The sequence below is a fragment of the Stigmatopora nigra genome, chromosome 1 (genome assembly GCF_051989575.1).
Source record: "Stigmatopora nigra isolate UIUO_SnigA chromosome 1, RoL_Snig_1.1, whole genome shotgun sequence".
NCBI classification, from domain to species: domain Eukaryota; kingdom Metazoa; phylum Chordata; class Actinopteri; order Syngnathiformes; family Syngnathidae; genus Stigmatopora; species Stigmatopora nigra.
In genome coordinates, this window is record NC_135508.1 from 17,395,436 (window position 1) to 17,422,863 (window position 27,428).

Sequence of the window (27,428 nt, forward strand, 5' to 3'; positions counted from 1 at the left end):
CTTTCTCTCTCTCCTATGATATATGCACACATGATTACAGAGTGTTCATAAAGCCTCTGTATGCTATAAAGTATATTATATATATATATATATATATATATATATATATATATATATATATATATATATATATATATATATATATATATATATATATATATATATATATATATATATATATATATATATATATATATATATATATATATATATATATATATATATATATATATATATATATATATATATATATATATATATATATATATATATATATATATATATATATATATATATATATATATATATATATATATATATATATATATATATATATAATGGACTTAGTTTTTAGTACAATTATTGACCAACTCTTCATCACAATATGTCAAACTTTTTTTTATTAGGTCCCAAAAAATGTCTTTTACAGAATTATTTTAAGAAAGAATGTTCAGTGCTTAAAATATTTTAAAACAAATAGAAAATAGAGAGATTCTTTCAAAAACGTTTTAAAAATTATTTCATTTTTTAATACTTCAAAATTTGTCGGGCGGCCCGGCTGGTGCCTGTAGTTAGTTGGGGTAGGCACCAGCACCCCCTGCGACCTTTGTGGGGATAAGCGGTTCAGAAAATGAATGAATAAAAAGTTGTCCTTTAGGGTTAGGAGTAAAATTGTATTTTACATAATACCATATAAAAATAACAACATACGCCACATGACATGTTTACAGACAGAATGGAGGGCAGCTAAGATTGTTCGAATTTAAAGTCTGATAGATTCCAGATTCAGGGAAACCTAAGGAGGACAAATATGGGATCTCGGAGAAAAGACTGAAGAAAAAAAAACAAAAGAAGCATGGAGCGGAAATGCAAACTCCACACAGAAAACCCAGATCCAACCAATCCTGCTATCCGGAATGTTAAGGATATGAGACCATCTGGATTGCCAAAAAACAAGTAACATGTATTTCTGACAGTCCACCCACATTCTCTTGACACTAAATTTTGTGTGAAACTGTGAAATTGCTTTAAAGGGCAATTATTACCAAACTAGTCACCCAATTCTTGAAAAGTCCAGGATCTTTTTTTTTTTCAAGAATATCATTCCATTTTTCATACAATTTCATATTTGTACTGGTGGAATACATAAACTAAGTTAACACTTGTGACACTTTTTGCATAGATCAAGATAAAAATAAGAGGAAGTCATTTTCACATTTTGCCGTTTCAGTCTTCTTGCAATGGTGATAAATGAGAGAGTGACTCATAAGAAAATGGCATGTGCAATTAAGTAATAATCCCAAAACTATTACAGCAATATGACCAAAGTTACATAGATTTGGGTTAAAAGTTCCCATGTTAAAAGTAGTCCTCATTGATAATTAGGAAACAAGAGTCTCAAGATTCAAAGCAACGTCAAAAGACAATATTCAGCCCAGAAGAAAACTACAAAAAGGAACTTTCATTGTATTCTAAAATAGTAGTCCAGCCCAAAGACGATTTTTGTTCAAGTATTTGCTTGTATGTGGTAAGAATAGATTCCACCAGCAGAACTGGAATGGAAGAATGGCGCCAAAGACACCATGATTTTTCCAGGACGGTGGAAATATTGGTAGGACTGTTTGGAATTGGAGGAGGCCTGCACTCAAAGGGTGCCATTCTAGTATGACAGAATGCGGTAGAGTGTAGACTAAAGTCCCTCGTGGATGGTTTGGAATTCGTGTTTTCTGCGATGTTTTGAAATTACACTGTTCCTGTGGCTCCACCTAGTGCCATATTGATGTCAAGCAAGATGGTTGATGATGAGTTGAAACATCCGTTTGATATAAATGCCAGTGCTTTGCTGCCATCTCTCAGCAACATCCAATCATGGTTTATCCACTTGTAGGTCAACCAAATCTGACCTTTCATGTTCTCCGTGTGTGTTGAGATCCCCGTGACATGGGTCTAAGTAATGGATCTTCTGTCTCATTGTCCCTGATGTTTTGGTTTTCAGAAACCCAGCCAGGAGGCAATGGTAATGGGGGAGGAGCTACCGTTTTCTCCCCGTCCGCTAAAGGCTGGTTGTTGAGACTTTGTGGGGCTGTAACTGGACCTCTGGGATGTCTCTCATCTAAAACATCCATCTCAGGAGATGAACCAGGCTGGCCAATTGCACGTGTGGCCTCCTTGACAGTGTTTAGCCTTCTCATAGGAATTATGGAACGGGATGAGGCCTGTGGCCGGTAGCTTCCAACTAAAAACACATGAACAGGACCACAAAAATGCCACTTGTATATTTTCCAAGTAGAATTTGAATGAACTCACCTGGACTTCGCCTTCTGAGAGGAAAAGCAATCTCTGGATCCTCTCCGGGCCGCAGTGAGTAGTATTTTTGGGATTTGGACAAATTCTCAGCAGCCTGGAAGAAGAACAATCTGGACTGTATAAGTGAAACTATTTGGGGTGAGTTTGTGTGTTTCACTTTCTTCCAAACAAACCCACCATCTCACGAAGGCTTGCAGATCGGAGACTGCGTCTGAGGCTCGCGTGCCGACGAAGCAGAATCTCTCTGGCTCGGCTATTTTCAGGTTGGCTGAATTTGTGGGTGTAAGCCATTGTCTGCACAGGAAGCAGGTAAAGGAGAGTCGACATTCTTTTTGAAAACTTCTCACTTTGGGTATAAATTGATGTTACAGTCAACCAGTTTGATACACATATGCTTCAACTACCTAATGATTATTTGCAGTCATGATTATTACATTGATTTTGATTACTGAATGTCAGAGGACAACTCCACATAAATTCAGTGGCATTAAAAAAACAAAAGCAGTCAACTTACCCTTTCCCTTATCTTGTACATGTTCTGTGACAGAATGTCATGCATCTTCCTAACATCAGCAGCCAGGAATTTCTTTTTTGGTTTGGATGAATCTTTCCTTTCCTCGCTGTGAAAGAAAATTGAACATCCTTTGTTAGTTCATCATTATTGCAAAATGCTGGCAAGGCAATAAAATGATCAAAATGTAGTTGACATTGGTACATTTTCAAAATTTCAATACATCTCACTTGCTACTATGAGTGGTGATAAATACACAATGAAAAAAAAAAAGAAAAAACTGAGCTCATCTGTGGAAATTACTCTCATTATTATTATTGATAAAACTTACTGAAGAGATACAATGGATGGCGCTGCACTCAAGTCACCCACAGATGTATCCAGTAAATCAATTGCTGTTTTCAGCTCAAGTTTCTTGTACAGAGACACGATACTGGATTCGGCCCTGTTATCTCGAAGGAGGATGCGTCTCAAAACACGATCGTTAAACTTTTTAAACCTGAGATCACAGATTGAAAACATACTGGTTGAATTTTAGCCACTTACTTTATGATATTTTCTTAGGCCCTTACTTGTCTTTCCAATAATAGTGACTCCATTGCCCACACAAGTCTTCAATGCCGCAAACAATATGCTCCATTACCTTAACAAAATACACAGAAGATATTAATGAAAGAAAGGGAACAGATATGTGATAAAGTAACAGTACCACTTCCTACCCTGTTATGTATTTCTACATTGATGGTGCCCAAATCTTTGTTGGTCCTCCTGATATTCATATATTCTATAATAGGCCGAATACTGATCCCCTGCCAATGTCCAAAATATATATATTATTAATATTAAGTAATTCATTCAAAAAGCCAAACCTGACGACGGACCTTACCTGTATAAAAACAGTGAATATTATAATAGCAATAGAAGCCGTGACAAACAAATTCTTCCTGTTGATAGTGTCAGGTAGAGTAAAGACCAAAGCGAAGCAGATAGCCCCTCGAACACCTCCGTAGGCCAGACCAAATTGGTCTTTGAAGGTGAACTGGATGGTCCGGAATGGATTGACAATCTGGGAGAGAACCAAGATGCCTAAAGGGAAAGAAAATGGAACAGATGATTGAAGTCTGATTGCTCACACTCAATTGTTCAGGTTGAAGTTACCAATTCCTCTCCAAAGGAGTGCAAACAGGAGCGTGAACAGGATGTAGGCCCAATTCCACTCATGTTCGCTTGTAATGGTTACAACCCCCAGGAAAAAAAAGATGAGCGTTTCAGAGATGGTGGCCAACATCTTGACCACATGACGAATAGTCGTGCAGGACCTCTGAGACACATTCTCCTCAACGTAATACTTCATAGTTATAGCACATATTACAATCCTGCATGAGGGCAAAGATACATTGAGAAATTAATTTTATTGAAAAGCAAATATTGTATATGTATTTTACTTTTTTGCTGTTTGTGTCATTATTAAATCATATCACCATATCCCCGAAATAGCTGAACTTTTTTCTTAGATTGAACAATTATAAGGCTCCTCCTTATTTTTATCTGCATTTATTTAATTTAAAAAAAAATTAGGCTTGGAGAAATTAATTCTGTTTAACTACAAAATGTCACGAGAAACACATTTTTATTGCTGTGAAGCTGAACATTTTTAACAGATTTTGTATTGGATACCATAAAAATGTTTATAGGTGTCCCTTATAAAATTTGCCAATGAGTATTTGCTGCAGGGCAATAAATAAATGAGAGCATTGTCCTTTTCGAAACTGTACTCCCAAATTCCATTTAACTTTCTCCTTCCTAGAAGAGGACAAGCAAGTTTAACATGTTCCGTCAGGCCACAAGTATCAGAAATGATACCATACAATCTCTTGACCTGGATGTGTACTATAACAAAATGAACTTCACCTAAAGAATGAATCTATTAGTGGCAATAGATGTGTGTCTTTTCACATTATATTCGTGTGAATGTGACTTGTTTTACTCACGCAAGAATGCTTGAAATGGCAAACAGCTCGGCCGCCAGGTATGCCAAGTAGCTGAACATGAAAACAAAGAGGGGCTCAATTTGTCGAGCGTTGTGGGTGAAACGTGTAGTGAAGGCCGCTACAAAACCAAACACAAGACCAAAGAAGACACCTCCGGCCCCCACTACAACGAACCGCGCCACCCCCAGAAAGACATCGGAGGATTCCATGGCTGGCATTTCCGCCACAAAGGAAAACATGTTGTAAAGTACCTGTTATGAGAAAAATGCTGTTTTCAACTCCTTTTTTTGTTTCATTTTGAATTGAGTTCACAGCCAATACAAGACAGTAATGCTATTTGCTATCTAAAAGATGTAAACTCACCACAGTGACAGCATCATTGAAGAGTCCCTCTCCAAATATCACAATGTGGGTCTGCTCGTTAACGTCAATGTCTTCAAACACATTAAGCACAGCCACGGGGTCCACAGCAGATATGATGGATGCAAATAATAAATTTTCCTGCCGACAGCAAATAACATTTGAATTCAAAGAGACCTCTTCTGGGATCCATTTTCCCGACTAACCTGCAAATTGATATCTTGAACTCCAAAGACCTCAAACTGACAAATGGCAAAGAGTGAGAGGCCAATCCCAATGCTGTTCCACAGAGTTCCCACAACAGCATACCAAAGCACAGTGCCAACATTCTCAAAAAAGGGCCGTGTGGGCATGAAGTAGCCATTTTCCAAGACAATGAGTGGCAACATGTAGAGGAAAAAGACATTAGAATTGAGCACAGCTGGCGGTTCCTCTTTGACCGAGTGCATGATGGCACCAACAATAAGGCCGATGGAAATAAGCAAGCAGGACTCGGGGATCCAGATTGTGATCTTTTTGTAAATGTGGAAACCTGAAAAAAGCAGGATAAATTAATTGATAAATGGTTTATACTTGGATTGCGTTCTTTCACATTTAAAGCACTCAAAACGCTTTGACTCAATAAGGTCATTCCTATCTTGCTAAAGGATACTTAAACAAGGGCAGTGTTTTTAACCCCTAACCTCTGGGTTAGAGTCATGCCCATACTTTCTCTTTCTCTAAATCAGACAGAGAACATTTAGTTTAAAATAAATAAATACACAAACATGTTTTAAAACATAAAATCGAATATTTCCATTGTTTCTTTGTTTGTTTGGCTAGTAGTAAAGAGAAAAACAAATAAACAATTAACAATTCAAAATAAAACCGAAAATGAAGAGACCTTTGTACTGTATTTAACTTTTTAAAATTGAAAACAAAAAGTAAAAATTCAATAATATTCAATAATATTGGCTGTTTTTCTCCTTTTTTGTTTTGTGTTAAAATATTTGATTTAAAAAAATGACACTACAATATAGTGTTTAGGTTTTTAGCCCTAGCTTGGCCAATCAGGGGGGTCTGTTGATTTTTGTTCCACAAGTGTCTAGGTGGCAGTTACTATAAATCATCTCTGAGGGAAACCAAAACTTCGAAGGGTTTGCCAAGCCTGCCTTAAAGCATTCTATTTCGGGCTTGCAGGTATAAAAAAATAAAAATAAAGACACTTACCGATTTTGGCAAAAGAGGCCAGCAGTACCCACAAAGTGAATTCGAAGGGTACTTGAATCCGAGGATAATCCATCGTAAAGACGGGAAGACTGGCCCTCTCCTCTTCGGGGAAGGCCTGAGGTTGATCAATTTCATTTTCGAACGGTTTGATGGTTGGCAGGCTGGTGGATGCCGAGGGTTCAGATTTTTTAATCGCACATTTTCCTCCAAGATGAGAGAGTGATAAAAGAAGGAGAATGCCAAGGCCTTGTCTTTCAAGTAAAACCAGGCTACACATATTCACAAGTTGACACAAATCACACAAAAAAAAACAAATGAAAGATTGATTACGGTTAAAAATCAAAACATATCACGAAATGGGCCAGTATATCCATTTCTGCTCTTGTCAGTCATAAAATACAGTTGCATTTCAAATGAAATAAGAGTAGTAATAACAAGTATTTCCTCTCTGCGCTCTCTGGGTTGGAAGACAATTCTGGTTTTAACTGTTGTTTAACCTGCTTTTCACAGGTGCCTTACCTGATGGGTGGAGCTGTGGCATGTCTGGTTTATGTAGCTTCTCTATTTTTATAGGCTAATCAAACTTGTAGTCTGTTTGAATGTGTTTTAAATTATACGTTGATTTAATAAATCCTATTGTACTTCAGCACTGTCAAGCACCATCAAAGTACTGCACATTCCGGCAAATGATAACACATTGTTAATACCATTATGATTATTATTACTATAATTATGATTATTCTTATTAGTCTTTTTATAGTGGCGGCGCAGGGGAACGAGTGGATGAATGTTTAGCGCGTTGGCCTCACAGTTCTAGGGTTCTGGATTCGATCCCAGGCTGGTCATCACTGTGTGGAGTTTGCTCGTTTGTGTGGGTTTTCTCCAGGTACTCTGGTTTCTTCCCACATCCCAAAAACATGCTTGGTAGGCTGGTTGAAGACCGGTAGACTGGCCAACGACTCAGGATGTTCCTCACCTGGTGCCCAATGTTAGCTCTGATAGGCTCTGATCCAGCACCCCCATGACCCATGTAGGGATAGGCGGGTCAGAAAACAAATGAATGAATGAATGAATAAACGATCGAATGACTAATAGGGTGGTAATGGCGGTACGCGAGTTTCCTCTAGCGGTACGATAAAGAATCACTGCTTATTAAAATAATAACAAAATTGCTCAACAGGCAAACGGAAAGAAGTCAACATAAACTCATTTGATTGACAGCAATAGATATCCAGGCCATTTGAATTGGGAAATGCTGCCAAATGGATCACACAAATCATCGCTGCCAACCCTCCCAGGCCAAATGAAGGTTAACATAAAATGTTAAGTAGCCTTTTGTAATAACATAACTATATTTTAATGGTATCCATAAAAAATACACTTGGGGGGGCTAAAAAATAATTAGTAAAGTTGTATTTGGTGTAAAACTAAAATAATTATGGAATAAGATATGTATGCTAAACATTTTATAATAGCATATGGCAACGTTTTGATTTAGTTTTTCATGTGTTTATTATGATTTCATTTGAGTTTGTTGGCGTCTAAAAACTCCGTTTGCCGCACGCACTAGAGCGTGATGACGTCATGTTCACATCACGAAGGAGGCGGAACTAGCCCGCTTGGCTGTCACTTTTGCTGCATTAGGAATGGTAATCTGACGACAAATGATTCTTTTATTTTTCCACAACATATCACGAGTGGATATTCTACCATATATTGAACCCCAGCAGGTAGGTCATTTCCTTACCAGGCATAGACTAAAATGACCATCCTATGTGATTTCCCCTTTTCGACGGTGGTGCCCCTGTGTTTACATGTTAAGGAAAATGAAGTCTTCACGCAAAGTTCCTTCAGTGTTTCGTATTGTTTTTGTATTGCAAATGTTCTGTTCAAGCTTTGCATTTGTGCGATTAACTTGTGCAACTGAATGGTAAAACGTGAATGAAGATATGGTGAAAGATGTTGCTCTCTGACAGGAAATGACTCAAGTCTGTAGTTTGTGCCTCCATTGTGTCAGCTTGTTCACACACTGTGCTACATGTGTAAGTTAGTTAGGAATGGTTATTTAATCCTTCTAAGTCTTTATTTCTCTGATTATTTCTGTAGCGATCATTTGCATTTTACGTCTTTTAAATGCAACACGTTTTGGCGCATGATGATGGACAGTGATTGTGTGCGCCAGTCCAAAATATGTGAGTCCACTACGTCTAATGTATTGATGTATCTGTGAAAATGGGTATCTTTTGGTGAGTTTCATTGTGTAAAATGCATCTTCCCTAATTCCATTTAAATCGAGTTGTGTATTTGACAGTCAGAAAATGTCATCAAAACACCAGGCATTCTATTAATTACGACTACTCCATATGAGCGTCTTTTCTAAGGCAAAGAAAAATAATCTACTTTTCCTTCAAATACACATGATACTACTGTATTCTCCCAATCAATTGGCACTAAGTAAGGTACATATAGAATTTTTATTGTGATTGATCAACCCTGAGATGGCTGACTTTGTGACAAAACAGGCGAAAACAGCATGGGTGTGGAATAATGACTATATTGTGGTTGTAACTGTCACTTTGGTGAGAAGAGGATGTCCTCAAAATGAGAGGTAAAAGCCAACACAATTTTGTAATGCCAGAAACAAAAAATATCTTGATAAATTGTCTGTCAACATTTAGGGCCATAGCACCAAATTCTGTACCCTTTACACTCCCAATGTCATTGGCTTCTATTTTAATTATTATTATTATTATTATTATTATTATTTATAGATATAAGCATAAACAGGTTCCATGATTTTATCACATTGACTTTTGTTTTGAAAATGAAAATTAACACAATATACAACATGAACGACACTGAAAAATGGCCCTTGACAGACATTAAAATGGCTTTATTTACAAATATAACACAACAAGCTATTCATCATTTTCATGTTGGCAACTCAACTACATGAGTTAGAATTCCACATGGACACAATAGGTGCATATGTGCATGACTAAGCCATATGCAAGCGATGCATGTGTGAACGTACGCAGTAAAAATTAACTTATTTTATCCTGTATACAAACTTTGTCTGACCTTCAAGGCGAACAACCCCCTCGGGTTAAATTTGTATTTAATTTGGGCCATGCTATAATTTCTTCTCCAAACTCTAAACTGTTGCTTGCCGAGCGCATTCATTCCACTTCTGACACCTGCTTGCTGTTCTAGAAGTACACAGTTTAATCAGAAGTGTTCTAAAAGAGGTTAAATAAATACATCTTTGTTGGACAACGAGTTTTAATAAAAAGTCCCAATTCATTTAAAATGAAAAAAAAAATCATCATAATAAATTGACATGGCCTGCTTCTCCTCTGGGCCAAGGGTATTTCGGTCCACTTCCAACCCATCCCCCCCATTCACTTCCCCCACCCCACTACCACACCCGTGACATTATTTCCTAAAGCACATTCCTATTCTGTTGCATGTATTCCAGATAGTGTTGAGATTTATTCTACCTTATCATCAAATAGATGATATACGTTATACGTGGCATACATATAGTTGAATAAAGATACAATTGCGCCAATATAAAAGGTGTGTGTATCATTACAGTAAAAGACCTTAAAGGTAACCCGATTTAAATTAAGACATTTGTAAGATGAGGGGGGTGTCAAAGAAATACACTGGATGCACTGATACTGGATCTCTAGGGGTTCAGTCTAATGAATCATTAATGAGCATCAGGGGAACTATGGTAGATTTAAACAAGAACAGTGAGTTAGTTGAGTGTGTACGCATTTGGAGGTGGTGGGCTTGGGGTTAGGGTCCATTGCACACACGTGTCTGTAGCTGACCCTTTCAATGATTGGGTTAAAAAAAAGAAGAATAGGTGTTTGTGGTTTGGGCTAAAGTGAGGTCATTATGTTTCTATGCACTCAACTGAATATTATATCTAGTAGACAAAAGTGTTTTGTAAATATTTTGCACCAAATATCCACTCTGACTGATAAACACGTTCACGGCCTTGTAATGTTTCTGAAAATATTTCCTATTTAAGGCTTATGTTGGAGACTGTTTTTACTGAAATGAAAGAGTTAAAAGGCTTGCGTGCCAGAGGAGGAGGAGGAGAGGGGCTGAGACTGCAGCTGTGTCTCTGCCTCATGATGCATTCAGCAACGTGACTTTGTTTACATCCACCGGCGAAAACGCAGGCACTCTCAAGTACATGTGGAAATTAAAGCTGGACGCAAGAAATATTACTGCCGATCAATACTTCTTGTTGGCATCCGGACTGGAGGCTGGTCTGCATTTGGACATTTGGAGGAAAGTGCATCATCATGGTGTGTGTATACTAGCTGCTGGAGGCCAGTTTCTTTTCATAGACATACGAAATTATGCAGCTACTGCATTCAAACAAGAAAAGCACTCTTTAGGTTCCATTATAAAGTGTACCTGTCTGCTAGCAAAGTACCTTTTTATGATTCTTTTCAAGGAAATACTCAATGTCAAAATGCATACATTTACGATAACATTCCACCAAATTGTGCAGCTACTGCTTTCAGGTTTCATTATATGTTGTACTCGTCTACTAGTGCAGTACCTCGTTATGTTTTTTTCAAGGAAATACGCAAAATGCATACATTTACGATAACATACCACAAAATTGTGCAGCTACTGCATTCAGGTTTCATTATATAGTGTACTCGTCTACTAGTGCAGTACCTTGTTATGTTTATTTTCAAGGAAATACTCAAAATGCATACATTTACTATGTATAACATAAGACCACCATCCGCCAAAGTGCTTTCCAAGTATTCTTACATAATAATAGCTCATTTGCAATTGAAAGAAATGCTACTAACTTAACAATTACAGATAAGACATTGGAGTGTGTTTTGAAACAATGGGTTATTCCCTTTTAGTATTCGAGACGAATCTGGTCCTATACAAGGGATGAAATTGGACTCAAATGAGTCCAGGTTAAAGCTTGGTGATTGTCATTACCATGTGAAAGGCTTACAGTACAGCTGCTCCCTCTCACTCGCAAAAGACAATATTCATGCTTTATTCTAATGAGCTCACAGATGGCATATCTCTTTTTTGTTTCATAGGCTTGGGTGAGAGCTTTTATTTTCTGAGCTTTTCAGTTTTATCTGGATGTAAGCTGTTACACCATGTTTTGATTTCAGTATTGTGACCTCTTGATGACCTCAATTCCTGTGACAGATTTATTTTGTCGGTTAAAACTAAAATCAGGAATAATATTGAAGCCCACTCATAAAGCAATTTAAGCATTTGCCAAATAAGATGTAGGCTTGTTCATTTCTCCAAAGCTAACCCAGTAAGTAGTCCATGTTTTGTCAACTGGACCAGTCCAAAACACACACACACACACACACACACACATAGCAACTTCTACACATAATTGTAATGAGCTCTATTGGTAAAAAGCAGCATCATAAAACCAATTACATTATTGTTTAAGAGAAACAAACTTCATGACTTCTAAAGTAAAAAACGGGGCCTCACAATTTAAACTGCCATGGGTTTTCTTTTTTTATGAATTCCTAATTATTATTATTTTTAAAACTTATTATTATTAAACAAGTGATTGATTGATTGTCGTATTTGCAATTGACTTGTCAGCTATTATATCCTGCAGTACACCACTGGCTCTTAAAAAAAGTTATGCATTAATAAATGAATGAATGTGGCAGTAGTCCTGCCCGAGATTTCAGTCCAGTGTAAATCCTGTGCACACAGGATGACTCGGAAATGTATACACAAGCTTAAAACATGAGGCTAAATTTGGATTGCCCTTGTATGGCAACATTTTGGCTTACATTGACTAATTTAAGTCTTGGCCCCTGAACACAGTAGTGAAACAAAGAAGTCATTAGCTTTTCATGCAATTTCTTGTAGTTTTTTGTGAGCCTGTAGGTTTCCTGTATGTAACCAGAGTATTTAGCCAATATATACCCAAATAGCCTTTTGTACCAGGAATGATTCGATGAATTTCAGTATGTCCAGTTGCAAATGTAGTTCTCGTCAATCAAATTAGGACAAATCTACTGCCGCCAACAGATCAGTCCAGATCAGTTATCAAGAAATAGGACACAAACTATTAACCTACAGGCACAGTTTAATGGGATCCTTCTCAAATATAGGATTTTTTTTTTAATACAGCATTTCTGAAAGTAATACACCCAGTAACTAAATGAACTACATCTACATCAGGGGTTTCCAAACCCCACAAAGACCTGCAGTGGGTTTAGAATATCTAGACTCCAGATCTTCAGTACATCCGTGTCTGTCCTATCTTTTGCCCAAAAGTTCTCCAAGCCTTATCCAAAGTATCGCTAGGTAAAGATAAAACCTTTTGCCATTAAAGACATGATATTTGCCAAAGAAATTGTGACCACATCATTATTTTTTTTCCATTGTGAAGCGGCTTAAAGGATCTGAAACTAGTAGCTGCTGGAGACATGTAGCTCACAAAGTATTTCTTTGGAATTTGTACAACATTTTTTTTAATTTTAATATATGATAATATACAAAATTTTATTTTTGGAAATATTTAGGTCCATTACAATTTTTTAAAAGAATATTTGGGAATATACATGCATACATTCATTAAATTATCTTATCCTCGCCTTTACCTAAGTTCCAAAACCCTTGATGCTGAAGAGCTTATTTGTGTTTATCATGCCACATTTCACTCCTAGAATGAACTATATCTTCAACTAACATTTTGTGAATGTCAGTTTCAGTTTGTCAAATCTCCTTTTGTGGTCTGACGTGTTCCACTTTTTTTCCATGGCAAGTAGACACCGAGTGGAACTATGACTCTTTATAGGCGCTCATTGCATGATGCTTATTTCCAAGCATCAGTTTAACCCCAGTAAATCAAGTTCCATTATAAACAGGAGGATTGTTCATTAGTTGTTCATTCTTGTGTGTCATGTAGAAAGGTAAATAGCTGCCATAAGCAACTCTGGATCCTGAGAGGGAACAAGTCACATGGGAGTGTGGGACACCTCGTGCATAAGGCTGTGTGTTCAGGCCTCCCGGCATTGCCCCCTCTTCCCGAACCAGTATGGCAGGGGGCAGAGAGCGCACTGGCCGAACCCAGAGGCCGTGGTCTGTCTATCGGGCTAACACATTCCAGTTGTCCAGTGAGATGATTGGCTTGGCCTTAGCGGGTAAGAGAATTTTTTTCCCTCTAGTTGACATTGGATCCTTTCCTAATCCCTTGCCATTAGTGGCTTTTCATTCTTTTCATGGTAATGTTTTGAAGTTTCATATTGTGTTCCAGGAAATAGTCAAGACCCAGATGAACCTGTGCTTGAATTCAGCATTGGTAAGGCAAAATAAAATATGAGATTAGTGTTGAGAAGTAATTGTTAAGTTTATGTCTGTCTTCTTGGACAGCCTGCACAGATTTGCTGATTCTTGGGTTGGACCGGAAACCAAATACCTTTGTAGCAGTGAGCTGTACAACACCGCCACAAGCCTTCTGGACTAAACATGCACAGACAGAAGTCATAGAGGTCAGATTGCCTTGTGAACCCTGAAAAAGAAAGAGTAACTTTGGTGCACATTATACACACTACAAAATGTTGCCATTCATCATCTTCAGGGTACTAGCAACCCCATCTTCCTTAGCAGCATCGCCTTCTTCCAGGATTCCCACATCAACCATCAGACACAGATTAAACTGGCTGTTTACGATGTGAAGGACCGCTCCCAGGGCACGGTGTGACATCTATGCGAGCAGCCATCTCTGTTTTAACATGGAACTGAAAACACTTTTTTGTGTCTGTTCAGATGTACATGTTGGGCTCAGCTCTTTTCCCTGTAAAAGAGTTGTTGCAGGACAAAGACCACAGATTAGAGATGGAAGTCAGGTAAAGCAAACAACACATTCTTCCTCGTGTAAAAATGGCACTTTACTGGTTCTGGCTGGATTGCTTCAATACACAGGTCAGCAGAGAACAAGCGGGTGGGAAACATCTCTGTTTCTGCGTGGCAAATGGAAGAAAAAGCAGATCAGAGACTTGTGGTCGGCTGTTTTGCAGATAACATCAATGGGCGGGTTAGATTCTCTCACATATGAGAATCTTTTAAAAATGACTTTTCAACATGTTGCCTCAAGCTGAGTCCCCTCATCCTCTATTGCAGACGGTGCTGCCAGTTGATGAGAGTCTAACAGAGGCGATGGGAGTACGGATCAAGTATGCATCCCTGTGCAGAGACACCCTTCTGCGTGCAGGTATGGAATTCTAGAGCATTCTCTCAGCAGCTCATCCCTCTCCACTGTCCTCCATCTGTCTCGAACACATAATAATAGATATATCCATCACATCAAAATTCAAATTATCATGAAGCTTATTGATTCTTCCTGTAATTATCAGGTATCACTTTTCATAGAAAATGACTAACTTCCTGCAATAGCACATATCACAATGAATAGATACACTTTGTCTTCAGTGTTTGGAGGCACGATGTCCAGGATGTACCGTTTCCCAACAACTGATGCCAACCACCTGCGGGTGCTCGAGCAGATGGCTGAGAGCATCTTGTCCCTTAACATCCCCAGACAGTTTGTCAAATTATTGCTGGAGGAGGACGCAGCCCGGTATAAAGACGTAAACTCTAGTGAATATGCATGAAAATGATTTTGTTACCTATTTTTTACACTCGTTTCTGATCTTTTGTCTGGCAGTGTCAGTGAGCTAGAGGAACTGGGAGAGTTGTCACCCTGCTGGGAGAACCTACGGCGACAGATTGTCTCACATTACCAAACAGTTCTTGTCTCGTACCAGGAAACACTGTCTGACCTGAGTGAATATAAAGGTTTGAACAATAATAGTAACCAGAACACAGATCCCCACCAGGGTAAAACTATTATACGTACTATAATATAGACCAACACCAACATTCAGGGGATAATTTATATTAAAGTCTTAAAAAGCTGGTGCTGAATTGCATGTCACTCTAACAGATTGTAGGGAGAGAAAAAAAAAACACTAAAAAATGCAACGCTCCGCCCAGTGCTCGGAGAGACATTACAAAGAGGGAGTTGCGATCAGAAACATTACATGAGGGAGTTGTAGGGAGAGAGACAGTGCCCATGATGTTCTTATGAGCAGCATCTCTCGCCTGCTGTCTGCTCGTATATCAACATTTGTCTCGTATCTCAAAATAAATATTTGCCCGAAAATTTACTCGTATGTCGGGCCACTCGTATGTCGAGGTACCACTGTATAGGTGTTTAAGATCGACCGTACTATGTTTTTCAGGCCTTAGAACTGCACATATCTGGAATTTGTCATATAGATTTAACATTGCTACCCTGCCATTCACCTTAGCTGGGATAAGCTCAAGCACACCCACCACTCTAATGAGGATAAGCAGTACAAAAAAAATGAATGGATGACCTCAGCGATACTCACAAAGTAATATAGGAAAAAAATCAGCTTCTTGCAAAGTAACAAATTGGATTACATTAATGTATTAAATTATTCTTTCTTCTTGATTGCACCCACAATTTTATCTTGACTTTCACCTTCCTCACTCTATCAATGCAATTTGTCAGGTAGTTTACGCCGAAAAGGCATCACATGACTATGTACTCTGAACACCCTCTATCTGCTCCCTACTAGGTCCTTCATTCAAAGCCAGCAGCCTAAAGGCCAACAAGAAGTTGGAGTTCCTGCCAACCAATCTGCACGTTCAGAGAATGAGGGTCCAGGATGATTTAGCCGTCGGTTAGGCTAAGCATACATTTTTAAAACCACTTGCTCATGCAAAGTACTCGCATTTATTTGCACCTTTTTTTCCTCAGAGCATACGTATGACATCATCACTGTCGGGGGGCCGGCTGCCCATTGCCAAGGGTTTAAAAATGGCGGCCTTAGAAAACTCACTCAAAAGTTTGAGGAGGCAAAGAAACAGTAAGTTCAGAAATTGTTTGCAAAAGATGTTTTCTCTTCTCTAAATCATGATGATATAGTTTTTGTTTTGTTTACTCACTTGATCTAGAGTTTGGCTGCTATCATATTTACTTTTTGTGAACTATTACATTATTCCTGCAGTTTTGTTATTACTTTTAATAGCTTTTGTTTTTGTGACTTTTGTGGTCAGCGCATATGAGGAGTTTTGGTGAGTTGATGCACTGCTTTGCTTCTTTTTTTGTGTCTGTTATTGTGGCCCAATACAAACATCCATTAAGCTATCACTCCACAGTCCACCACAAAGCAGCACAAGTGTCTCTCTAGTTTGCTTTCAACAGTGATGTCTTATTTTTAGTGAGAGGTGTTGTAAACAATAGACACAGAGGACGGACAATCAATTCACGTTCACCTTGAGAGCTGTAGGTAATTTGGTACACCGACCTTTTTTTGAATGTGGAAAGAAACCAGCATTGCCGTAGAAAACCCACACAAACATCAATAAAGATCTGACTGTCTTTGTTTGTACTGATGCATTCTGTTGATTGTTGTGCATGAGAACTCTGTCTGTGCCTGCAAAAGAAATATTTATACATATAATGAAGACAAGTGGAACTATTTTACATTATCTTAAGTTACAGAATAACTCCTCCAATACATGGAGACACTACATATATACCAGGGGTCTCAAAACTTTTTTCTTCAAGCCCAAGGCTGTAGTTTGGGAATTCCTGCTATATCCTTACTTATAGTGTACTGTAAAATGATTCAAATATTCTACACAAGCAACTGACCAACCAAACGTGTCCTCTCTACAGCAGCGCCCTCTCCAGCTCCCAGTCTATCGTCTTCATCCCGCAGGACGTGGTTAGAGCCAAAGAGATCATCGCCCACATCAACACCCTGAAGACACAAGTCAACTACTATGCCGAGAGGCTTTCTCGAGCTGCGAAGGACCGGTCTGCAAGCGGACTGGAAAGGACACTGGCCATACTGGCTGATAAGGTACTTATTTGATGAACATTTCTCCATAGTTTGCCTCCTCGATGAGATAAAACATGATATTTTTGCACACAGACTCGACAGTTAGTGACTGTATGTGACTGCAAACTGCTTGCGTCGGCCATCCAAGCCCTCAATGCAGCACGACCTGAATACATTGCCTCCAAATTGTCTCCATCCGCCGATTCAGAACAAGTAGTCCTCCGTAATGACCAGGACACTCTTCTTGCTAAGTGGAGTGGCAGTAGCAGTCGCTCATCGCTGCATGTAGACTGGCATGAGGAGGAGTGGGTTTGTGACACACACAAAAAGTGCACATGCATTTCACAAACATACTTTATATATACAGTTAAACTTAAAACACATTTCTCAATTAACACACAAAAACCTCAAGTCTGGATTGTTTTTTTAAATGTGTGGTCCAATACACAACCAAACAATTCAAATGTTGTACATCTGTTGCATTAGAACCAGAGTTAGATTAGAAAACTGAATTTGCATTAGTACTGATATTACATTTGTGGCAGGCCCAGTCATTTGCATATAAATACGATACATCTGTCCATTTGATTTCAGTTCAATCCCGAGGCTACGTTTACGTAATTGCGGGCACCTCTCTGTAGGGCATGATAAGCAGGTACTGTGAATAACCATTGCGGTATCTGTCTCATTACTTGTGCTGTCAGGAGAAAGTGTGGCTGAATGTAGACAAGTCTCTAGAGTGCATCATCCAGCGTGTAGACAAGCTGCTCCAGAAAGAAAGAAAACCAGACCACACCATTCAAGACCGAATCAACACAGAACTTCAAGCCGCTTCCATTAAGAAGGGTAACAAATGCACACACACATGTAATATTTAAAGGGGGCATATTGTTGTAAATTGATTTTTAATCAAACTGTTTTGGAAAGTACGGCGGGGGGGGGGGGGGGGAGTGGTTAGCGCGTCGGCCTCACAGTTTTGGTGTCGAAGGTTCGATCACAGGTTGGTCCTCAGTGTGTAGAATTTTCATAGGTATGTACACAGTATGGAAGATGAATGAATGTTTCGAACATACCGCCATCATTGGTTGAATTGACTTTTTAATTGCTTACATTCAAATATTTCAGGTGTTTAGTAATTTAATTCGCCTTAGTTCTTCAGTTTCTGCCACAGATGTTTTATTTTTAAATGTACAAGGTGGTTCCAAATGGGGGAAGATTGCATAATATGTCTCTTTTAAGTAAGCTGGCTATGATATTTTTTTGGCCTCATTAACTTCAGATTTTGTGGTTGTGAAAAAGGTGATGGTAAAAGACAAGCTTTCTGGATCATCCCGGGAAGTTCATCACAAGAGTTTCCATCATCATCATCATCATTATTATCATCCTCATCTTTTCCTCACCCATCATCATCATCTTCTTTGCCTGCCATCTCATCTGTTTGCTCTTTGAACTCTGAACAAGACAGCAGTAGGTTTATTGCACTCATGCAAGCTTTTTTCCTGTGTTGAACATGTCACTTTCATGTTGCATTTATCTATTGTGCTAGCTATTCAAGTAAGTAAGTACCTTTACCCTCCAAAAATACATTGCTGCCCAAGCACAGCCAACATAGAGGCGCTGTAGGCATTTCCCAAAAATATTGTACATTTAATATTAACATAAGCTACCATTACAACATCCCTAATTTACACATTACCAGTGCAATTGAATTTAGGGAAAAATAATGACATAGTTAATGAATTGAAATGAGTTTATATACGATAAATACAAATTGGCTCTGAATTAATAAAAAAAAAAATTCAGCATTTGCACTATGTTTAGAAATTGTATTCAACCATTTTATGTGTATTTATGAATATACATTTCCAAATTCATGTTAAAGGGTCTTTAAAACACCCCAAATACTGCACTGTCAATGTAGTACATGCAGCACCCTCAGCTTAGGTATTTACTTTATATTTAACAAAAACAATAGCAAAGAATATTCTTATGCCACACAACAACATCACAAATTAAAAAAAATGTTGCATTTTGAAGAAAATGAAAAAAGGGCAAATGCAAGATTATTTTCCACACCAAACCCCATTATTCCTCTCATCATAGTAATTTGCTGCGGCACCTCATTTGTAGACTTTTATGTGCACCTCAAAATCTTAAAGTGCTCGCTAATCACGCATGGTCCATTTCGTCCTTTTTCTAGATGGAACCCCCAACGTAGAGGAAGCCTACCCAGGTGAGAGCTTTCTGCGAGCATCAAAAGCACACTTTGTCTTCTTGCCATTTTCTGTTTCTCCTATTTTTTTCAAACTTTATCTTAATGTGTGGCTCCCAGGAGAGTGGAGTGAAGCCCTTTACCCACTCCTCACCACACTTACTGACTGTGTTGCCATGATGGGCGACAAGGCCAAAAAATCAATGGTCTTTCTGCTGATGCAAGACATTGCCCCCACTATCGCCATGGATGTCTCCCTACAGTACCGTCGCGACGTTGTGTTCTGCCAGACCGTGAGTGTGTTGTCACTGTAACTGGATTGTTCGCACACTTACACCAGAAGTTTCTGCTTGTGTGTGTGTGTGTGTGAGACAGCTCACCGCTCTGATCTGCGGCTTCATTGTGAAACTGAGGAACTGTCTACGTGATAGTGGATTCCTTCGGCAGCTTTATACCATCGGCTTGCTCGCTCAGTTTGAGTCCCTGCTCAGCACTTACGGTAAAATAACTAATGCAATGCTACTCAATGTGCTTGTTTTTCTGTATGTCAACAAAGTTTATTTAACTAAAAATAGTATAGTATTATAGTATTTTAAAGTGGCGGCCCACTGGAGCAAGTGGTTAGTGCGTCGGCCTCACAGCTTTGGGGTCTTGGGTTCAAATCCAGGTCGGTCCAACCATGTGGAATTTGCATGTTCTCCCCGGGGCTGCGTGGTTTTCCTCCTCCAACATTCTAAAAACATGCATGGTAGGCTTATTGGACACTCTAAATTGCCCCTAGGTATGGGTGTGAGTGTGCATGGTTGTCCGTCTCCTGGTGCTACCACCACAGGACCTCTAGCCCGAGACAGTTGGGATTGGCTCCAGCACCCTCTGCGACGCCAATGTCGATGGAGCGGTTCCGAAAATGAGATGAGAGAGATGAGATTTTAAGGTGATTGGATTGATGAAGGGATATTTAGTTTGATAGAGGGGGTACTCGGTTTAAGACTAATTGTTATGCCATCTGTCACCATTGCATACTGTTGAAAAAGCTTGAAACTTTGTAACAGGTTTCAGTGTGACTTGTGAAAAAGGAACTGAGTTTTGGCATATGTTTTTTAGGAGATGAGCTGGCCATGTTAGAGGACATGAGTGTCGGCGTCATGGATCTGCGAAATGTTACCTTTAAGGTAGTATGCCTGTTTATTTCTTGCCACCAGTGTTGGGGTTAGTTATGAAAAAGTAATGTTCCACATTATATATAACTCTCAGCAATAATATTGCCTTACATTAATGTATTATTCCCCTAAGAAAGTATAGACTACTAGTTATATTACATGTTACTTTTTTTTCAACTTCTTCGATGTTTTTTTGCCTACTGTTAAATGCTTGTAAAGGAACTGAACATGCACATTGCACCAGTCAATCAGTCTCGAAGGGCTCCATTTCAGAAATCTTTGGCTCAAAAGAAATTAGTCACGTAGAATGAACATTTTTTACTGACCCTTTGATCACACCTAAGCACAAAAATAGGATTAGAAATAACACAATAAGAGGGAATGTGATGGTTAGGCATTTTGGAGACAAGTTCAGAGAGACCACACTTGGATGGTGTGGACATGTCTACAGGTGAGAAGGGATTAAGGGTAGAAGGCAACCTAAGAGAAGATGGACTGATGTAGTGAGAGAGCACACGAAACTGGCTGGCGCAGAGGCAGAGGAGGATATTACAATGGACAGAGTGAAATGAAATGCTGTGGACTTGTTGAATTGTTTATTAGTATTGTTTTGATCATTTTACTTGGTGTTTTTTGAAGGTTACGCAGGCGACGGGCAGCACACCTCTCGATATGCTGCCAATCATCACGGGCAACCGGGACGGCTTCAATGTCCGCATCCCTTTGCCCGGAAGCATGTTTGACACGTTGCCACGGGAGATCCAGAGCGGCATGTTGCTGAGGGTCCAGCCGGTGCACTTCAATGTGGGCATCAACGAGCAGCAGACCCTGGCGGAGAAGTAAGTGAGGAAGAGATGGAGGACTGAGCTTTGAAAAGTGTGGTACTTTGACTTCAGAGTGCCCTTGCTTCTATTTTTTCCGAGTTATTACCCATTGTTTTTACCTATTGATTTGCTATGAGCAAAACTTTTTTTGCAGTTTATTTTGGGACTGCAAAATTTTAATGCATAAGCATTTCATTTCACCAGCAAAAAGTGGTCTAAGTAGTAATTTGAGCTCAGTCACGAAACTAATTAAATTCAGAAGTACTAGTACTGTGACTTTAGAGTAAAAAAGTTGCATTGGATGCATGTTCCAGATTCGGAGACACATCCCTTCAGGAGCTCATCAACATGGAGAGTTTGACCAGACTCAATTCTTACTTTGAACAGTTTAAAGAAGTCCTACCTGAGGACTGTAAGAATTTTACAATTTATTTGAAAAATATATCAAATAATCTATCAATAAATTGAGACCAATAAAATATCTGTTGAACCACAGGCCTCCCGAGGTCTCGCTCTCAGACGTGTCTCCCCGAGCTACTCAAGTTCTTGGGAAAGAACGTGGAGGCGAGGAAAAACAAGAATGTGGACATTCTGTGGCAGTCAGCTGAGGTGAGCTTCCCTTTCTTTTTTCTGTAACTGAGACCTAGCCTGTTATTCCTTGTAATTGTCTGTGTTCTCCAAACTCTCAGATCTGTCGCAGGCTTAATGGAGTTCGTTTCACCAGCTGCAAAAGTGCCAAAGATCGGACGGCCATGTCAGTCACCTTGGAGCAATGTTTGATCCTGCAGCACGAACATGGCATGGCACCACAGGTCTTCTCGCAGGCGCTCGATTGTATGCGCAGGTATGATGCCCATTTTCATCTGTCATTGTTTTAAACCTGGCACGGCCTCGTCTTGCTAATTGATTCCATAATTTTCATATAAGAGGTACGCATCATTTTAAGCACCTCCATCCCTCGTAGCCAGAGGTGCATAGTAACCCGTTACATTAACTTTTTGAGAAAAAAAATGCTTCTTAGGCTACTTTTACCATAAAAACTTTTACCTAAGTAGATCTTTGAAAAAAGGCGACACTTATGCTGCTACTTTGGCCTAAACCCAATTCTTACATGTTTCCTCTTTATTCTCCATGCTAGATTTTACTTTATTTTTCCCAGTGATGTCGACAGTGGCTCTATAATTAATATATTTTAACTATTTGTCATAAAGTCAACATTACTCGTCTGTCTCAACCGTCAAGCTCGCTCCCAGGTTTTTCCTTACACCAACAGTCCACATAAAACTTTTATTTCATGGTATGAAATATTTTTTTCTCCACTTGAGCGTACGCATGCTCTTTGGACAGAGGTTTAATTTCCATATTTGTCTTTTCGGAATTCGATTGTTTGGCCTAATATGGTCATGTAATACGTATTAATACAGTATAATGATAAAAGTTCTTGTAGGGTGACGTTGTGCTGAGGAAAGGATGTGACTCATCATGTCGCCCATAACTTGAGTATTTTTTTTTTCGCCAAATACTTTTCTTTTTTACTTTCACTTGATTACATTTTTTTAGGACGACTACTTTTACCTCTCCCAAAATGCTGCTCTTACTAGAGTAACTTTTTTGTCTACTCTACCCACCTCTGCTTGTAGCCTACTTTTGACCCCATTCCTGCTTTTTATGCTACTTTAATACATACATGCTCAGTAAAGATTTGGATTGCCAAAGTGCAATTAAAGGAGCGAACAGATGTACTGTGAACCATCGCCTATTAGGCATTTCTAAACTATATAATTACATAATAGTGTATTCTACTTAGACAATGTTTATTATTGTGTGTACGTGTCAAAGGGTGAGTTAAATAACGATTTTGTAAGTGTAATACTATGAATCATAATTATGTAGAGTTATATTGTGAAGCACACACCTTTACAAAAGTAACACTATGCAAATCAAGTTGCAGGATACATCAACATATTTTCATAACTGCTGGGCTTTGTCGGTGGGCTGGAAAAAAATGTGGGTCATGGGAGGTTGGCTCCTTGAAAATTACATCATGTAGCAAACAGGTTTAAGGACCACTGAAATGAAGGCAATCTAAATGAAATGTCTATCGACATTTCTAGTTGTTAGTGCTTCGCTACCTACTTGAGGCAACTATAGGCAACTACAACTGTTAGTTGTGTGTTATAAAAATTCACAGCATTTTTAAGGTGTTTAAAAATATAATCTTAGGAGTAAAGTTAATTTGCATTTACTAATATTCATCTTTCTGAACTTTCTCTTATTTTTTTCTCTTTTCCCACTACCTGTTTCCAATGCGTTTGACCATCATATAATTCATTGTTGAGATATTCTTGGGCATTCCTGTTATTTTCTGGCATTTCTGTCTGCCATTGCATCACCTCTCTGTGTTTTTTTGGCATTCCCTTCACTTGTTGCTTCTCCTCTACCACAACCCTTTGACACCTTTTCATAATTCATGGCTCCTTACCCTCCCAACACCCCAGCATTGGGACAAGGGAGGGTGTGAACCAGAAGAACCTGTGCGGTTTACTGCCGGTGCGCGACTTCCGCCTGGACCCCAGCCTCTTGTACTCGCTGCCCCTGCTGGCCCTCACTCCCAACCTTCTGGTTGTTTGGATCTTCCTCAGCGTGACTTTTATCTTGACAAGACTTCGCTTTGTCTGAGTGATTTAGTCAAACCCGACCAAATGTTTTGTGATGGCAACGGTCACCACGATGAGGTGGGGTTGATGTGGTTCTGCCAACTCTGCTGCTTGCACACTCACTGATGCCTGAGCTAAAGAAACATTCTCTTGTTTTCTGTCAAATTTAATGACTTGATCATATGTATTTGAGAAAAACAGCAGTTACTTAATATCATGATCTTGTCACTCTTTGTGAGCAACCCATGTTCAGGATCATGCACTGCATTTATAAAAAGCACTTTGGATAATTGACAGTAGACAGGAAATTATGTCATGTGACCCTAATGGATTGCTCTGGATCACATGATTTTCTGTGGATTGCTAATGACATACTTTGAAAAAAAAAAATATTGTTAAAGCATTCTATTAGTAGCTACTGTAGTTGTCTTGTCCTCATTCGCATGTGCGCCTAATCTCTATGCAAGAGGTTTATCTCCATGCCAGAAATAGGAGGTATGTCCTTTGAAACCACTATACTCTTATGTCTAAATTTATTTTTGTAGACAACTTTAAATTAGTTTTTGTTCATTAAAGTCATTATTGTCATTCACTCAAAGGATAAGTAGAGAGGACTAAATTCACTTACCATGTTAACCCTGGAAACTCATCTATTTACACCAAAAATTCATATAGCAATTTAAATTCAATTAATTCTTATAATTTAAAGAACCCTATAGACATGTTTGGGACTCCGGAATAACACTTAACAAGCACAAAGAAAATCAAGAAAATCTAGAACAAAGCCTGCACCTTGAGCTTTCATACAGATTGTTCTAATCTAACCACTGTGCTGCCACTGTATGTATTGTATGACGCATAGTAGATGTGTATTGACCTAAATCTTCAACAATTTTGTCTTCTTCTGCTTCTATTTTGCAATCTTTCATGCTTTGTTTCCACATACCGTACTGACGTACCTTCAATGGAGGAAAGAACTGCGACAAAGTCAAGCATGGAGTCTTTACATTTTCTGTGGACGAGTTCCCTCTGTAGTCTACTAGAAAGTATATTCAAATTTAATCTAATCTTCCATTATATGGGACTACAGATAACATTCCATCTGACACGCATATACTCACTGCAGTGTTTTCTGCTCCTGTGCTTTTGGGGTGCATTTCTTTTCTCCATTCTAGTTTCAGTACAAATGTTTTGTGATAATGGAATTCAATCTTAAGTTCAATTGACAGAAGAGATGTTGAGTGTGAATGCATGTGGGTGCGAATATGTGTAAAATGTATTTGTTAAATATATGTTCCTCCCCGAATAAGAAGTAGACCAAAGTAGTAATTGTGGTGCGGTGAAAAAAGGAATAATAGTGGTGACCCTACTTCATGGGTTTTGAATATCGTGGCCATGTCTGGTTTACATTATCCACACAAAAAAAAACAGAGATTAGTGTATAGCTGAGTGATTTTTCATGCAGATTTAGCGTATGGGCAAATAGGGTAACCAGAAAGTGGTGGTAAATAGTTTTACAGTAGAATGCTGTGCATTCTGAATGGATACTACTGTTTGGTCAATTTCAGCCAAATATGATATTTGAAAGTTTGCAAAATTTTACATCAAAACATCAAGCAATTACTCGGAGAAGAAGTTTAGGTTTGAAGTTAAAATCAAGTTCAACTTTTCAATTTATTTGCACTTTTTTGGTAGAGGAAAGGTTCTTACTCCAAAGGAGGGCCACTGTGCTGTCTTTATATGTTCCCATAATATAACTCGACCAATGATGAATGCCTATTTTTGCAAAAGGAATAACAATAATTTTGTAGCTGTCTCCAAAAAAGTTAAGACCCTGGACTTTACATGTTTCATTTCAAATATCCATATGATAGTTTTCAGTTATAATGTGAACTTTATTTGTGTTTGCTTGTTCTGAACTACCTCAGAAATTTATTTTTGGTGTGAATAATATAAATCAGTGTAAATATGGACGAATTATGAAAAGAATGTATGCCATATTTAATCTTTTGGCCACATCTTATAACACTTATTTTAAAAGACATAAAATCACCTAACATAATTGATTTTTTTTGTCTTTGACAGTATCATTGGTTATACATTATTTGTGCAGTTGTAAAGAAATATATTTAAATACTACCATGAAAACAGACATGACATATAAAAGATATACGCACAGTAGTATACCCAGATGTAAGATCTATAGATTGATTATGATGCTTATGCAATAAAGCTATATGCACTATTGCTCCGTTATGGGTGTTTTTGGTTTTTTGGTTGTTGTTTTTTTTTGCCTCAACTGATACTATGAGTTCTGTTACTTCTAGCCTTAAACTCAATTTGTTGTCGCATGTTCTTAGATAAATAGACATTTTAGTTATTTGTGAATGGAGATCAATCATTTATTTCCCAGGTTTTGACAGTCAACATGTTGACTTCTCAGGATTGCTGTTTGTTACAAAAATGTACTTTGAACCTTCAGAATTTCCCCTCAACAAGCTTTTTTTTTTACCCAAGAAGTTTTCGTTTTCAATGAAAAATGTTGTGTTTCTATTTTTTATTTTTTTTTGCACATACTGTGGTTTAGTTTTTACTTCTGACCTGTTTCTTCTCTCATCAGTGAGGGTTGCAGACGGGAGAACACTGTGAAGAACGTGGGCTCGAGAAAGTATGCCTTCAACTCCCTGCAACTCAAAGCTTTCCCAAGACACTACCGCCCACCTGACGGCACGTATGGGAAAGTAGAAACCTGATGGCAATGCTCTGTCTGAAGGGTAAAAGAAATTATATCCTCACATGGCTCCCAATGAGAAATCTCTCACATTCCTGCCAATTCTGTGACTCACTGCTGTACAGTGCCTTAGTCGTAAAAGCATTCATGGACTACACATAATGTACAATAGTTTCTTTTTCCATAAAACATACAACTAGATGTGTATGATTACAGAGATGTTTAAGCACTCTTTATGAAAAAAAAAATATATAAAAATTATGAGCAACTTCTGGTTGGGCAAGAATTGCTTCAACTGATATTAAACAGTGACAATGTTTGCGACCAGACCAAATATTTATGTTTTGCTCATAATAAGCTGTCAAATGTTCATTATCTCACTCGCAACTCACAGTAAAATTAATTAATGAATTATCAAACTGTTTTTTGTTCATTTTTGCCTCCCCATGTTAGTTGTGTACACCTCTTGGCATAAAGTGAAGAGTGAAATTAGACTGGAACACAAAGGGGTCCAAATATTTATTTTATTATTTATTTATTTCAT

The 27,428-nt window shown here is 38.3% G+C and overlaps 2 protein-coding genes across 7 annotated transcripts; one reads left to right on the forward strand and one right to left on the reverse strand.

Annotated features, from left to right (window-relative positions):
* Positions 1-653: 653 nt before the first annotated feature.
* On the reverse strand, positions 654-6,839 carry LOC144205241 (sodium/hydrogen exchanger 2-like). The gene is made up of 13 exons (XM_077729467.1): positions 6,379-6,839; positions 5,376-5,701; positions 5,173-5,310; positions 4,810-5,060; positions 3,977-4,194; positions 3,705-3,904; positions 3,538-3,627; positions 3,391-3,461; positions 3,150-3,317; positions 2,822-2,927; positions 2,485-2,601; positions 2,308-2,401; positions 654-2,236 (listed from the first exon to the last, which is right to left on the reverse strand). Exons 1-13 carry the CDS (start codon positions 6,653-6,655, stop codon positions 1,908-1,910), a joined length of 2,385 nt encoding a protein of 794 aa, XP_077585593.1. The 5' UTR covers positions 6,656-6,839; the 3' UTR covers positions 654-1,907.
* Positions 6,840-10,475: 3,636 nt separating this feature from the next.
* Positions 10,476-27,303, forward strand: LOC144195271 (inositol polyphosphate-4-phosphatase type I A-like). Of its 6 annotated transcripts, none has more exons than XM_077714791.1 (26): positions 10,476-10,703; positions 13,331-13,565; positions 13,679-13,723; positions 13,795-13,913; positions 14,003-14,119; positions 14,191-14,270; positions 14,347-14,458; positions 14,545-14,635; positions 14,854-15,001; positions 15,089-15,219; positions 16,029-16,133; positions 16,211-16,319; positions 16,510-16,527; positions 17,135-17,321; positions 17,394-17,609; positions 18,005-18,146; positions 18,600-18,767; positions 19,501-19,533; positions 19,633-19,805; positions 19,888-20,011; positions 20,617-20,684; positions 21,312-21,511; positions 21,811-21,908; positions 21,993-22,105; positions 22,186-22,340; positions 23,995-26,409. In XM_077714791.1, the coding sequence occupies exons 2-26, from the start codon at positions 13,460-13,462 to the stop codon at positions 24,173-24,175; spliced, it is 3,039 nt and encodes a 1,012-aa protein (XP_077570917.1). In that variant the 5' UTR covers positions 10,476-10,703; positions 13,331-13,459; the 3' UTR covers positions 24,176-26,409. The 6 variants fall into 6 exon arrangements, with proteins under 6 accessions (XP_077570917.1, XP_077570924.1, XP_077570943.1 ...); XM_077714798.1 differs by having other exon boundaries at positions 17,138-17,321; XM_077714817.1 differs by lacking the exon at positions 23,995-26,409 and adding an exon at positions 26,774-27,303 and having other exon boundaries at positions 10,477-10,703.
* Positions 27,304-27,428: the final 125 nt, after the last annotated feature.